This window comes from Bos javanicus, chromosome 3, assembly GCF_032452875.1.
Source record: "Bos javanicus breed banteng chromosome 3, ARS-OSU_banteng_1.0, whole genome shotgun sequence".
NCBI lineage: Eukaryota > Metazoa > Chordata > Mammalia > Artiodactyla > Bovidae > Bos > Bos javanicus.
The window spans coordinates 82205511-82220016 of NC_083870.1; the positions used below are offsets into that span (position 1 = coordinate 82205511).

Below are 14506 nucleotides of genomic sequence, written 5' to 3' on the forward strand. Positions count from 1 at the left end.
TTAAATATAGTAATTTAAGAATTACTTATGGCAGCATTTGATATTTAACACTTATTTGGTTTTAAAATATTGGAACTGTAGAATTTTGGAGCAGGAAGGAATTACAGTGAGTTAAGAGAGGATGTGGAATTTGGGAGAAGGTACAGAAGTATGGTCGGAAAGAAGCTTGAAAAGGAATGGTCAGAGGTTGGAAGAAAATCTGGAAAGCATGGTGTCAGAGAGATCAACAATGTCTTAACACTGGAAAGAAGACTTAAAAATATCCACTGGATTTAATAAGGAAGTTACTGATGTCCTTGGTGGAACAATCACTAGTAGAATTAACTGGAAAGAATGGGAGTCAAGAAAGTGAATATAGACAATTCTTTCAAGTCATTTCCGTGTGAAGGGGAGGACAGAACAATGATAGAGATAGATGGGGAATGAGAGCTTTCTTAAAGATGAAAAGTCAAGAACATGTATAAATAATAATGGGAAAGAAAGCCAATTTTGAGGAAGTGTTTACTGTAGATAAAATTCATCATGGAGACCTTTAATGTAGATACTATGGAGATAGCCAGGGATGGGACTGAGAGCAAAGGAGAGACTTGGGGAACTTAGATGGTCTTTTTTGTAAGTTGAATACTTGTGATTTTAAAGTTAAACAACATGCAAAGTTACCTCTAAAAATAATAGTCAATGTGTACAGAACTACCCTCAAAAAAGGAAGCACCTTTAAAGAAAACATTCTTACATGTTAATCAACAATATTTTGGTTGAATAAAGAATCACTATCAACCTGTGAGTCTGGTATTTCAGGACTTGAATTAAACTTTTCTGGATATTTTAGTACCACAGTACTGAAGTAATCCTTTAAAAAAATCATTTATTTCCAAAAATGGAAAAGTTACATTCATTAACTAGCTGATACCCTTGGATTTTCATTCACTTGGAAGAAAGATTAACTTGAAACAAAATACCTTTCAACTGAATAACTGAAGATGGAACCATGATAGCTGGATTTTTTTCCCCCTCTAATAAGAGTGAAAGCCTTGGTATGTCTAAGTGGTAACAGTGGTGGAAGACAATGTTTAAGTGCTCACTATTCTTTCCTGGGCCTCCATCTTCCAATGTTACCTATCATCCTGTTATAAAAAGTCTTTTTAAAACTGGGAGTAAAGATAGCAGCTTTATCACATACTTTCGGTAGCACAGCCAATTTATTTCCTGCAACTCAATACTTTGTGAAACAGAATATAGGGCCACATTTATTTGACTTATAAGGCATTTGGCAATTAATAAAATGTTTTTTGAATTGTATTCCTTATTTTTTTGGCCATGCCCTGTGGCCTGCAGGATCTTAGTTCCTCCAACAAGGGATTGAACACATGCTCCTTGCAGGGGAAGCATGGAGTCTTAAACCCTAGCCTGCCAGGGAAGACCTGCATTACTTTTTAAGATATCACTCGAAGAACTCAAACTGCTAGGTAATGACAACCCATTTTACAGACATCCAATGAAGGGCCAAAAATCCAAGTGACATTTAAACTATGTGCTAGCATGTGCTGGGTAAAAATAATACACTGGTATTCATATTTCAAAAGTTGACATTTACTAGCCAAGTATTCTGTTACTGATATGGCTACACAGTTTTTAATTGCTTAATATAGTTTTTCATGCACTGTACTACTTCATTAAACGCTCTTCAGATTTAATGCCTATTATTTCAAAATAATTTCGTTAAAAATAATTACAAGTAAATCCATTAAAAAATTTACCAACAGAACAAAATATTCCCACTGTTGTGATTAGATTTTGACTTCTTTAATACCAAAGGAATTTCTCCAAATTTTGCTTTAATTATATTTTCATTGGAAAACTACAGTATATAATGGCTATTTATGCATTCACATTTTTTCCTTTTAGTGATTTTTAGTGTGGTCACAAGTTTGACAGCCACAATACACTGATAACATAGCTGAATACAATATTTGAAATACGTAAGTTACAAAAGTGTGGCAAGTTTTAAAATGTCAGCTCTGAGTGATGGTGCATTTCTCATGTATTTGCATCTGTACCCCCAATCAAAACTCAGTGTGTTTATCCTCACTGAGTGAAGATGTATGCCTCACCTAGGTCAGGGTAGGAGCTACTGTGCCTTTTTGCAGACCTGGATTTTCGAGAGCTAGGGTTGAACTCAGGCATTCCATGCAGCATGTTGGCAACACAGGGTTTTGCTTTGGTTCGGGTAAAAATGCAATTACTGACAATCACTTACGTGAGCCACCTTATCTCCCAGGGCGTGGGCTAGCACAAGGGCTATTTTAATATCCCTGCATGACATCAGCAGGCAGTTCCTGTACACGTTTCCTTGGACAGGGGGTTGCGGGGTGCCTAGAAATGATGTGCAGTCTTTCAACACACTGTCAGGGTCAGAGATGGAACCAAGATGAAACTCATGGTAAATTTTTTCATCAAAGGTATTAACAGTCCAAGCAACAACCTGCATGCCTTTAAGTTGACCACTTCTTCAAGTAGTCTGGGGATACAAAATTCTTTTGCAGGAGGAAACCTGAAATTCCACACAGATACCGTAAAGGTATTACATTTGCTTTAGGCAAATGAAATGTCCATTACCACAAACATGCATTGTGTCCACAGAGTATCACAGTCCAATCTCCTGCATGGCTTAGGTTCCAAGGTTTGTAAATTAATAGCCATTACTACACTATGATCTGTTTGTTTCATCTTATAGATAACTTCTGGCAAGAAAAAGCAAATGATACTATTATTGTTAGTTGAAGAAATTCCATACACATTTTCTTTAGTATATCAGTAGCAGTATTTGCATGGCTTTTGACATCAAGAAAGACTGTGAGATTATGGCTCAGGCACTCTGCCCCAGCTTTCCTGAGGGTAGAGGTCTTCTCATTAGGGAAATTATTTCTGGATCTGTAATCTCCTGCAGGGTTACACTTTCTAATTTGTTCAAAGGTCAAATCACATTGACCAGTCCCATCAGTCCTATCTGCTTGTGCTCTTGTACATTAAGCCAGTGATCTCATTAGAAGTAAACATAACGTCCAACTGTTCTCAGACTCACTGGGACTGCCGCAACCAACAGCAGAAACTTGGTCCTGGGGCTTTAGCACTGGCAGAGCCCTGTGGGAGGGCACATGCTCAAGGCTGTGAAGAGGTGCAGCAGGAGATAGAGGCTGCTGGTGAAGAAGCAAGTGGTGAAGGGGCTGCGGGTCACCAGCCAATCAGAGGCAGCAGGAAGGAAAGGGGGCCCTGGAGCTCCCCTGGTCCTCTCACAGTCACATGCCTCTAACTATATGGTGAGGATGGGAGTCCTGGATCCACTGTGCTCCTTGGACAGGCCAGAGTACAGGGATAAAGCACAACACACTGGCTACAACTGGGGCCTTTATATTTTATTTCAGGATTTTTTTTGATGAACACATCAAGAATGTATAGGATTTTATAGAATTCATTGAGTGTTACTTTTTAAAAGCTTACCTGTAATTTAATGTCAAATTATTAGTCACAAATGAAATATGCCAAGTATCCCATTAAATTAATAAGAAGGCCACACATTAAAAATTATTTCTATTTTAATAATACAGTATATAATAAGGACATGAAATCCAAATGCATACAAATTAAATAGATTATTATGTACATCAGTTAAATTGATTACCTGTAGTGATCAACAAATAACAAACCAAACTTGAAATAATTCTTCTTAGTTTGACAGTCTCAAACACCGTAATTTCTTAAAAATAGTGTTTAAGATATAAGGGAATACACACAATAATGTATCCATTCTTGTCGTTCATTCAGTGGCATTACATGTTGACAGACCTGCACATAAAAACAGAAAGCCTTGACTTTCCTTTTATATACTATAATTTTGGGCTAATTTTTCAATAGGACATTTCTAGAACCTATATAAAAAATATCTCTGTGCAGATAAAATTCTTTAATATTTGTACTTAGCAAGGACCTGCAATCTACAATCTGATTTCCAACAGACTAATCCAGCCTAATTGTACTGTAATACAGTAGCTGATGGTTGGTGTTTGTGAAGGTGGGTAAAGAGGGGTGGCAGAAAGGGAAGTAAGTATTATTTCCTCTCTAAGCCTAGAGCATTTTTAAAAAATCCTCACTGGAATAACAGCAAAAATAAATTCTCTTTATCCTGTTCTAGAATGTTTTAGGATTTCATAGATAGTACAGAGAGGAAGAGGGTAAGAACAGAAAGCTTCTTCCTCTTCCCCTTCACTAGACAGTGTTCTTGCCTGGAGAATCCCAGGGATGGGGGAGCCTGCTGGGCTGCCGTCTCTGGGGTCGCACAGAGTCGGACACGACTGAAGGGACTTAGCAGCAGCAGCAGCAGCAGCAGCAGCAGACTAGTTTCAGGGTTTACTGATCTCTCCCTGCCTTTGAACTCCTGGCTAAATCAGACGCCTAGAGTTCTGCTAACACAGAACTTCAGCTACTCAGCTCCTGACTTAGTTGGCTATCTAACACTCAGAGGCATTTTCTCTTTTAGGTTACCTTAGAAAATCAATAATGGAGACAAAAATATTCTGAATTATCAAAAGTCCAATTACTATTAATATTACTTTGTAGTTCTGTATAATATTCAATACTGTTTTTCACATGTATCACTTTATCTTTACATTAACTTTGTGAAGTACCTAAAACTGGTGATATCACATTAATTTTACGCTTATAGAGACTGCAGCAGAGAGGTTAAATGAATGCCCCATAATCACTGAACCAAATAGTGAGAACTGGATTAGAACCAGTTTCCTACCTTCTTGTACAGGATGGTACTAATACAAATATCACACAATTTTCCACTTTACTTCGTACCTACAAATTTATTCATAGCATTAACTGCAATTTTTTCAAACCGATAAGACGAAAGCCTTTAATTAAAAGCAAAGCATTACCATTGTAGAGTTTGGTGCCACTTCTACTGCAAATATGCCGAGGCCTCTGTTGTTTACACAGTTTTCACTCAGCTCATTGTTGACGTGAATAATCACTTTATCGTCTGACTATAAAAAAAGGTGTCATAAGTTGCTAGTCCTTTTTTTACTGAATATATACAAACAAAGTGATCATTACAAAACACTTTGCAAGTCTTGGGATAAGAGATTTTCACAGGGTTCTATAGAAACACAGAAACAAGACAGAATATCATGGAAGAAGTTATATTTGAAATGACAGACCATTGATAATAGACAGCCTCTAGGTTGGAGAGAAAACAGAATGAAGCTGATAAATGAGAGAAATGTACAAATTAAAGTAGTACCCTGTTAAAGAACCTGCAGTCACTCCCTGATGACTACACAGGGGCAATGCAACATTATAGACTACTTAGATTCATCTCTCAGCTCTTCTATTACTTAGCTGTGTGACCTTTTGCAAGTTATTTAACATCCCTGTGCTTCAGTTTCTTGTGTATAAAATGTGGATAGTACTTACCTCACTGGGTTGTGAGAAGCAAATGCGTTAAAGTGCTTGGCACATGTTAAGCTCTAAAACGTTATTACCTCATTTTGGTGGAAAAATTTAATTTTCCTTGAGGAAAAAGAAGGAGATGGAGGGTTGAGAACTGAAGGTAATAGAAGTGCAGAGGAACTGAGGTAAGGTAGTGGCTCTCTTCCACCCTTTTAATCCTAATAAAACAGAGAGGGCATGTGCGCACGCGCACACACACACACACACACACACACACACACACACACACACATAATCAAAAACAAACAAAAAACACAGAGGGCAGAAACAGAAACATGCAGGATCTTAGGAATCGCTTTCCAAAGTGTTATGATCCATTTGAAGATAGCAATCTACTGGATGGGAATCTATCTTATTTCCTCAAGTCTAGACTCCTCTATCTTGTTTTCAATATAACATACATAATCTGGATCCATTCAGCCTGTATTATTTACCTTTCAAATGCTTCTCCAAATAAAGCTCTCTGCTTCTGCAAAGGAGATATTCCCATTCTTTCATTTATAGTTCACATTAAGGCTTACTCATATTTCTCCTTCAGAGAAGGCAATGGCACCCCACTCCAATATTCTTGCCTGGAGGCTCTTGCCTGGAGAATCCCAGGGACAGAGGAGCCTGGTGGGCTGCAGTCCACAGGGGTCGCTAAGAGTCGGGCACGACTGAGCGACTTCACTTTCACTTTTCACTTTTATGCATTGGAGAAGGAAATGGCAACCCACTCCAGTGTTCTTGCCTGGAGAATCCCAGGGACAGGAGAGCCTGGTGTGCTGCCATCTGTGGTCACACAGAGTCGGACACGACTGAAGCGACTTAGCAGCAGCAGCAGCATATTTCTCCTTACACTGTTTCCTCTGCTTCTAAGGGCCGGCCCTCTGCCTATCTAAATCCTAGTTACCCTTCAAATCCTATACCACGTGCTCAAATTACACATCACAATTCCATTCCTCCCTAATCACAAATCCTTCCCCAACTTCTACAGTCCCAACTAACATCAACTACAAGAGATACAGATACAGTATAATTCCTATTGCACATACAAACAGTACTATATAACTATTCTTTGATCTCTTTTGAGAGTATTAATTTTGCCTTTACAAATAGCCCCTAAACTCCTTGAAAGCAGTCTCATGGTACACGTTCTAGTGGCCTGTCTTATGACTAGGAGAGTTAGTTACGTAATATATACTCACAATACTCGGCCAAATCTTAAGCACTTAAAGAAATTTATGACAGGCATAAAAATAATGTAAATCTCATCCAGGAACAAAGACAAATAAACCAACAGTTCTAAAAGCCTAGCTGTCTTGAGTAAGATTTATGAAAATATATAGTTTTTAGAAAACTAGGTGTCTCTGACTTAAAGAATTTATGTGAGCATCCTCTTGACATGCAATATCAATAGTATTCATAGCACAGAAGATGGACAAAGCTAGAAATAACTGGCTTGATAAAAACAGATCCTAGACAGTAGAATATATTTAATTAAATAACATGATGATAATCTGTAGGATTTTTGATACTGCAAAGTCTGGGTTAAAAAGCTGGGCTAATAAAAAGGAATGCATTTGAGTCAGTTCTAGGAAGGTGGTGAACCTAGAACCTCTTATACAGAGTGAAGTTAGAAAAAGAAAAACAAGTGTCGTATATTAGCACATATATATGGAATCTAGGAAAATGGTACTGATGAACCTAGTAAAGAGAGGACTTGTGGACACAGCGGGAGAAGATGAGGGTGGGGCGAACTGAGAAGGTAGCACTGACATATACACACTACCATGTGTAAAATACTTAGCGAGAACTTGCTACATGGCACAGGGAGCCCAGCCTAGCACTCTGTGATGACCCAGAGGAGTCAGATGGGGGAGGGGAGGGAGGCTCAGGAGGGAAGGGGGATATATATATATGTGTGTGTGTGTGTGTGTATATATATATATGTATAATTATGACTGATTTGCTTTGTTGTATGGCAGAAACCCACATAACATTGTAAAGCAATTTTCCACCAATTAAAAAATAAAAGAAAAAAAGTTGGGCTAAATTCTTTACTTTGTTTATATTTCTTTAAAACATGATGTCTGCTGTTTAAAATAGCTATGTATGTGTGAAGACATTTAGTAACAAACTAAATAAAATACTTTGCACCCAGATTATGCTCTATCTTCACAGATCTCCAAATATTTAATTTTCATATTTTAAGAGAAAACTATCTCAAAAAGAAACACAAAAATGAGCATCTCAGAAATAAATATACTTTAAAAATATATAAAAATTATCATGCCCAGTTTGAGTTAGAAACCTGATTAGAAAAAGAAACTGATTATTATAGATATTATTAATGTAATGGGGTTATTTAATTGCTATGTAAGGATAGGGTAAGAAAGAAGATGGAATGTATTAACCATTGTAGTTATGAGAACCACCTCATAACTGATACCTTGTTTTCAATAACTGATGTTATCCAGGTGTCACGCTTGTAAGTATATATAATTATATTTTCATAGCCATCCATCACTTTGGCATTGCCTTTGTTAAGAACAGATTTACAAATGGCCTTCTCAAGTTGTCCACTGCATGCCTCCATATGGACAGCTTTAATTCTTGGCTTGCATTTGTCTGCATAGATATCAATGACAAATGGGCATGCCTGAAATGAAAAAAAGCACACTCTGTTTTAGTCTTTTGACATAATTTAAATTATTTATTATTAGTATGTTTATCTTATGATTTGGACTTCCCTGGTGGCTCAGATGGTAAAAATCTGCCTGCGGTGCGGGAGACTGGGGTTCGATCTCTGGGTCAGGAAGATCCCTTGGAGAAGGGAATGGCAACCCACTCCAGTATTTCTGCCTGGAGAATTCCATGGACAGAGGAGTCTGGTGGGATACAGTTCATGAAGTCACAAAGAGTCAGATATGACTGAGTGACTAACACAAACAACAAAATCATATGATTTAAGAAGACATACTATACTTTCTAGCTTATTCCTCTGATACACATTTAAGAATTAATTAAGTTTAAGTACAATGAGTTAAGTAATAAAAAAGCATGAAATCATGGTTTTTTGGTTGCATATTAACTGATAATGTCCATAGAAAAGGAAAAAAACCTCTTTTACCCAGACCCCTCAATTTGCTCTAAAGCTAACTCATGTCATGTTAGTTACTTAATTTCCTTTCTTAACTTTAAGGTTACAGAAAGAATTCATCTGTAACCTTAAAGAAATTATGGTTATAATTGAAACAGTAGGTGAATATAGAACACCAAAAATAGCGAAATGCAGAAAAATTCTCACAGTTTAAAGTTAGTGTAAAAGTAACTATGAAAATCTAAGATCTAAAGAGATTTTCTGCATTTAGAAATAGATTTTTCTAATCTCTACTCTTTAGTTTTTACCATAGCCTACAAGATATGTACAAGGTAACCTCTGACTCTATACAACCCAATCTCCTGCTTTAATGTGCTCTAGTTACTCTGATCTTTCAGACCCTAGAAAAAATAAAACCCTTTCCAGTGTTGATTTCATAGGTAGTGTTCTCTCAGCTTGGAAGAGTCACATCTTTTCAGTGTGTACCTCATCCTCCTCCTTCAAGATTAAGCTTACATGTCACTTCTGCAGAGAGAGCTGCTCTGGTCCCCCAGTCTCCTTCACTACCCGACTCTTCTCTATTTTGACCACTGGTTTGTTTCCTTCAAAACACTTTTAAATGATTTTTATTAATTCTGCATTTAATTAGCCATCCTTCTTCATGGAATATCTAAGAGGGTAGACTCTTTGACTTATTCATAACTGTAACCTAAGTGCCTCTTTATTGTAAGCTTACTGTATATAGGCATTACAATGTAATTGTTGAGGAAATGAATGAATTCATACACATTGATGATCAACTTTTTATTTGGGGGACAAAAGATAAAAGTCTGAAGTTAGTAGAACAATATAGATTTTGATCTTTTAAACAAGTTTTAAAATAGTTATTGACTCCAACCTTTGGCAAGAATAAAGTTACCTTTTATAAAAGATGGCAGACTAAAAGTATCTTGGACTAGAAGATCTGAGTTTGTAACTGAGTTTTGCCATTTACTAGCTACATGATCTAGGGAAGTCACTTAACTTCTTTGAGACTTGATTTCTTCACAGAGAAAGTGGGGATAAACATTGTATTTTCTGCCAAGAGTTGCTGGAGATATCTGATAGGTAATATGTATCAAAAAGGGAAAAAGAGAAAGCTAAGTTGCTTCCGTCGTTTCCAACTCTTTGCAACCCTATGGACTGTAGCCCAACAGGCTCCTCAGTCCATGGGATTCTCCAGGCAGGAATATTGGTGTAGGTTGCCATTTCCTCCTCCAGGGGTCTCCTCGACCCAGGAATTGAACCTGTGTCTCCTGCATTTCAGGCAGATTCTTTACTGCTAAGCTACTTGGGAAGCTCAATATGTATCCAAATATTTCACAATATAGAATTCTAAAAAAATTATAATGCCTGTTGTTGGTTTAAAAAGCTGGCTTAAAACTCAACATTCAAAAACCTAAGATCATGGCATCTGGTCTCATGACTTCATGGCAAATAGATGGGGAAATAATGGATACAGTGAGAGACTATTTTTTGGGCTCCAAAATCACTGCAGCCATGAAATTAAAAGACACTTGCTCCTTGGAAGAAAAGCTATGACCAACATAGACCAACATAGACCAAGCTAGACAACATATTAAAAAGCAGAGACATTACTTTGCCAACAAAGGTCCATCTAGTCAAAGCTGTGGTTTTTTCTAGTAGTCATGTATAGATGTGAGAGCTGGACCATAAAGAAAGCTGAGGGCCAAAGAATTGATACTTTTGAACTGTGGTGTTGGATAAGACTCTTAAGAGTCCCTTGGACTGCAAGGAGATCCAACCAGTCAATCCTAAAGGAAAGTCCTGAATATTCATTGGAAGGACTGATGCTGAAGCTGAAACTCCAATACTTTGGCTACCTGATGCGAAGAGCTGACTCATTTGAAGGGACCCTGATGCTGGGAAAGACTGAAGGCAGGAGAAGAAGAGGATGACAGAGAATGAGATGGTTGGATGGCATCACCGATTCGATGGACATGAGTCTGAGCAAGCTCCGGGAGTTGGTGATGGACAGGGAAGCCTGGCGTGCTGCAGCCCACGGGGTCGAGAAGAGTTGGACATGACTGAGTGACTGAACTGATTGATGATTGTTGCATTTTAAAGTACTGAATTTTCAATACTGAATAGATTCTGGCATTATTTTAACCATTTTCCAAGTCTTAGTTATCTGTTTTACTTGATCAAAGAGTATCAATATTAAGTTTACCTGTTACTGAACATAAACATCTTAAAAGGTCTTTGTTAAAGACGCATTCCCTGAAATTTTTAAATAAAATCTTATCTACATAAAAAAGGTGCCCTTTGTATCCTTTTTTTTTTCCTGTTCATGGGTTTAACCTTCTATTTACTCATTTTTTTTTAACCATATTAAGTTAAATAGGAAGCATACAACAAGGAAGAAAACTATTCATTATAAATTGTTAATTGTAAAAATATTAACAATATATAAAAAGGAAGATCAGGAAGATAGGAATAAGAAAACTAGATTAGGACATGCTACTTAAGTTTTGCACAAAATGTGGCTCTTAGCTACATGTTAGCAAAGATAAAAGTGACACAGAAAATATTACACAGCTTTCAAAATCTAAAGAAAATGAAGTAAAATTTTCCCAGTTCTGAATTCTAAAAAGATTTTATTCATGAAATTCTTTTTTAAAAAAAGAAGCCAAAAAAGGGGGGAAAAAAAAAAACAGACATATATTTGTTCATCAACATTCAATAAAAAAGCAAATTATTGTTATGGTGATATAAGAGCAGTGTACTTGCAGGAGGAACAATAAAGAAGTTGTGCTGTTCACATGGAATTCTGCTCAGTGTTATGTGGCAGCCTGGATGGGAAGGGAGTTTGGAGGAGAACAGATACATATATATGTGTGGCTGAGTCCCTTTGCTGTTCACCTGAAACCATCACAACATTGTTCATCAGCTCTACGTCAATACAAAATAAAAAGTTGGAAAAAAACAACAGAAAAGAAGTTATACTGCACTTTGAAAGAGGTTCTGCCTTTATAAATTGATAGAGGGAATGGATAATCTATAATTTTAAAACTAAATTAGGGGATTTAATTAAAAAAATAAGGTAGGAAAAGGTGACACAAACTGAGAGTGAGTTGCTTCAGTCATGTCTGACTCTTTGCGACCCTATGTATGGACTGTTGCCCGCCAGGCTCTTCTGTCCACAGGATTCTCCAAGCAAGAATACTGGAGTGGGTTGTCATGCCCTCCTCCAGGGGAATGTACCCAACTCAGGGATCGAACCTGTGTCTCCTGCTGCTTCTGCTTTGCAGGCAGATTCTTTACTACTGAGTCACCAGAGAAGCTGGTATAATAACCTAAAGAATGCTTAACATAAAATAAATTTTGGTTTACTAAAATGATTCAATTAATGAGATTTAACAAACAATCCTAAGCTGTTTCCTAAATCCTAACTTATAACTGATACTTTGGTTAGTCTTTGTGACATAATACCTACTAATTTAATAGGTGGGGTCAAAATATAGCTCATTTAGAGATTAAATTACTTACATAATATATAATTCAGGAAACTGCCAAAGAAATAGCTATGGTTCCAGAAACCTTATGGGCAAAATCCTCTACAGACATATTCAAACCAATTAGAACACAGCTCATAAGATTATAAATGGATTCTTCCTAGATTATCATAAAGCTTTCTTTTTTTGTTTTTACAAATATGAAAATGTTAGGTCATGCTCTAGGTATATTAACTCAATAACATAGCACATATCAAAGAATCACTGCCCATCAAAGGCAATACCTTAACTGAATAGCCTCATTGTCTCAGAGTACTTCCAGATATCAGTCAAAACTAAATTAGTCAAAATACCTTTAGGTTTTGTATTAATCCTTTAAATAAAATGTTACATGTGTATATCCCCATCATTAATGGAAACATTCAACATTTTTATACCAATTAATTATGAATTATCAGTCTCGCTGAATTACCATTTGCTGGTATAATATTTTCAATCCAACAACTCTATAACCCTTATTGAATAAGGAGAATTTCTTCATTATGATTCTATAAATCAGGAAGTATCCATACTCAGAACAAAATTTTTGGACACTTCAATACCAAATCCTGACATAGTATTGTTTGTTGATGGGGTTATATTAAAAAATAAAAAGGATAATATAGGCTTGACATACAATAAGTAGCCTAGTCTCCTTGTAAAAATCTACTTCCTCACAATGAAATAGTTTAGCTCAAATGATTAAATTATGGCTCTCTCTAAGGCATATCAAATTACTAGGAGAGTAAAATATATATAAAATAACATCTAGTATGCTCTTAGAATAACTGACCCTTCTTAGGACTGCTTTTGTTGCATCCTATAGATTTTGCTGCATTCTATAAAGAAAGCTGAGCACTGAAGAATTGATGTTTTTGAATTGTGGTATTGGAGAAGACTCTTGAGAGTCCCTTGGACTGCAAGAAGATCAAACCAGTCCATCCTAAAGGAAATCAGTCCTGAATATTCATTGGAAGGACTCATGTTGAAGCTGAAACTCAATAATTCTTTGGCCACCTGATGCAAAGAACTGACTCATTTGAAGGGACCTTGATGCTGGGAAAGACTGAAGGCAGGAGAAGGGGACGGCAGAGGATGAGATGGTTGGATGGCATCACCAACTCAATGGACATGAGTTTGAGCAAGCTCTGGGAGTTGGTGATGGACAGGGAAGCCTGATGTGCTGCAGTCCATGAGGTCACAAAGTGGGACATGACTGAGCGACTGAACTGAACAGAGTTTGTGTGGCTGTCATTTGTCTCAAGGTACTTTTAAAATTTCCTCTTTGATTTCATTATTGACCCACTTTGTAGTGTGTTGTTTAATCTCCATGTAATCATTTTTTCTCATTTCTCTTTCTGTGGTTGACTTCCAGTTTCATGGTATTGTGGGTCAGAATAGATGCTTGAAATAATTTGTCCTCTTAAATTTGCTGAGGCTTGTTTTGTATCCCTGCATGTGGTCGAGCCTATAGAATATTCAATGTGCATTTGAAAAGAATGTGCTTTTTTTTTTTTTTTTGATGCAAGGTCATGAAAATAGCAATTAAGTCTAACTGATCTTTTACGTCATTTAGGATCTCTGTTGTCTTACTGAAGTTCTGTCTGGAATATCTGTCCATTGATGTCAGTGGGGTGTTAAAGTCTCCTACAATTATTGTATTCTCAATTCTCCTTTATATGTCAATATTTTTTTTTTAATGCATTTAGGTGCTTCTATATTGGGTGCATATATGTTAATGGGTGTTATGTTCTCTTCTTGTATTGATCCTTTTATCATTATATAGTGTCCTTTATCTTTTTTATGGCCTTTAAAGTCTATTTTGTCTGATATCAGTACTGCCACCTACCCCTGATTTCTTGTCATTTCCATTTGCGTGAAATATCTTTTTCCATCCTCTCACTTTTGATCTGTGTGTGTCCTTCACCCTTAGTGGGTTTCTTGCAGGCAGCATATTGTAGGCTCTTGTTTTATTATCCAACTGCCACTCTATGTCTTTTGATTGGAGCATTCAGTCCACTGACATATAAGTTATTGATAAATATGTATTTATTTTCATTTAAATCTTGTTTTTTCCAATTGATTTTGCATTTCTTCTTTGTTCTTCTTTTTATTTTTGTTTTTCCTTTTGTGGTTTTATGGTTTTCTTCTGCATTATGCTTGAGCTTTCTTGGTTTTGTTTTCTGTGAATCTACTGAACGCTTTTGATTTGTGGTTACCTTATTTTTCAAGTATGTTAACCTGTTACTATATCTGGGAGTCATATAGGCTCAAACACACTCTAAAAAATGTATATTTTCTTACTCCCTTCCCCCACATTTTATTTTGATGTCCTTTTTTACATCTTCACATTTAC

At 36.6% G+C, this 14506-nt stretch overlaps 1 protein-coding gene and 1 pseudogene across 2 annotated transcripts in view; both read right to left on the reverse strand.

Annotated features, from left to right (window-relative positions):
• Window positions 1–790: 790 nt before the first annotated feature.
• LOC133245212 (glycerophosphodiester phosphodiesterase 1-like) lies at window positions 791–3621 on the reverse strand (annotated as a pseudogene).
• The window catches only part of EFCAB7 (EF-hand calcium binding domain 7), a 55424-nt gene continuing 44493 nt past the window's right edge, over window positions 3576–14506 (reverse strand). For both annotated transcript variants that reach the window (XM_061411735.1, XM_061411737.1), the window contains 3 exons: window positions 7946–8155; window positions 4941–5048; window positions 3576–3843 (listed from right to left, as the gene is read on the reverse strand). In XM_061411735.1, coding sequence (XP_061267719.1) covers window positions 3769–3843; window positions 4941–5048; window positions 7946–8155 — 393 coding nt within the window. In that variant the 3' untranslated portion in view covers window positions 3576–3768. The remainder of the gene's footprint in view (window positions 3844–4940; window positions 5049–7945; window positions 8156–14506) is intronic.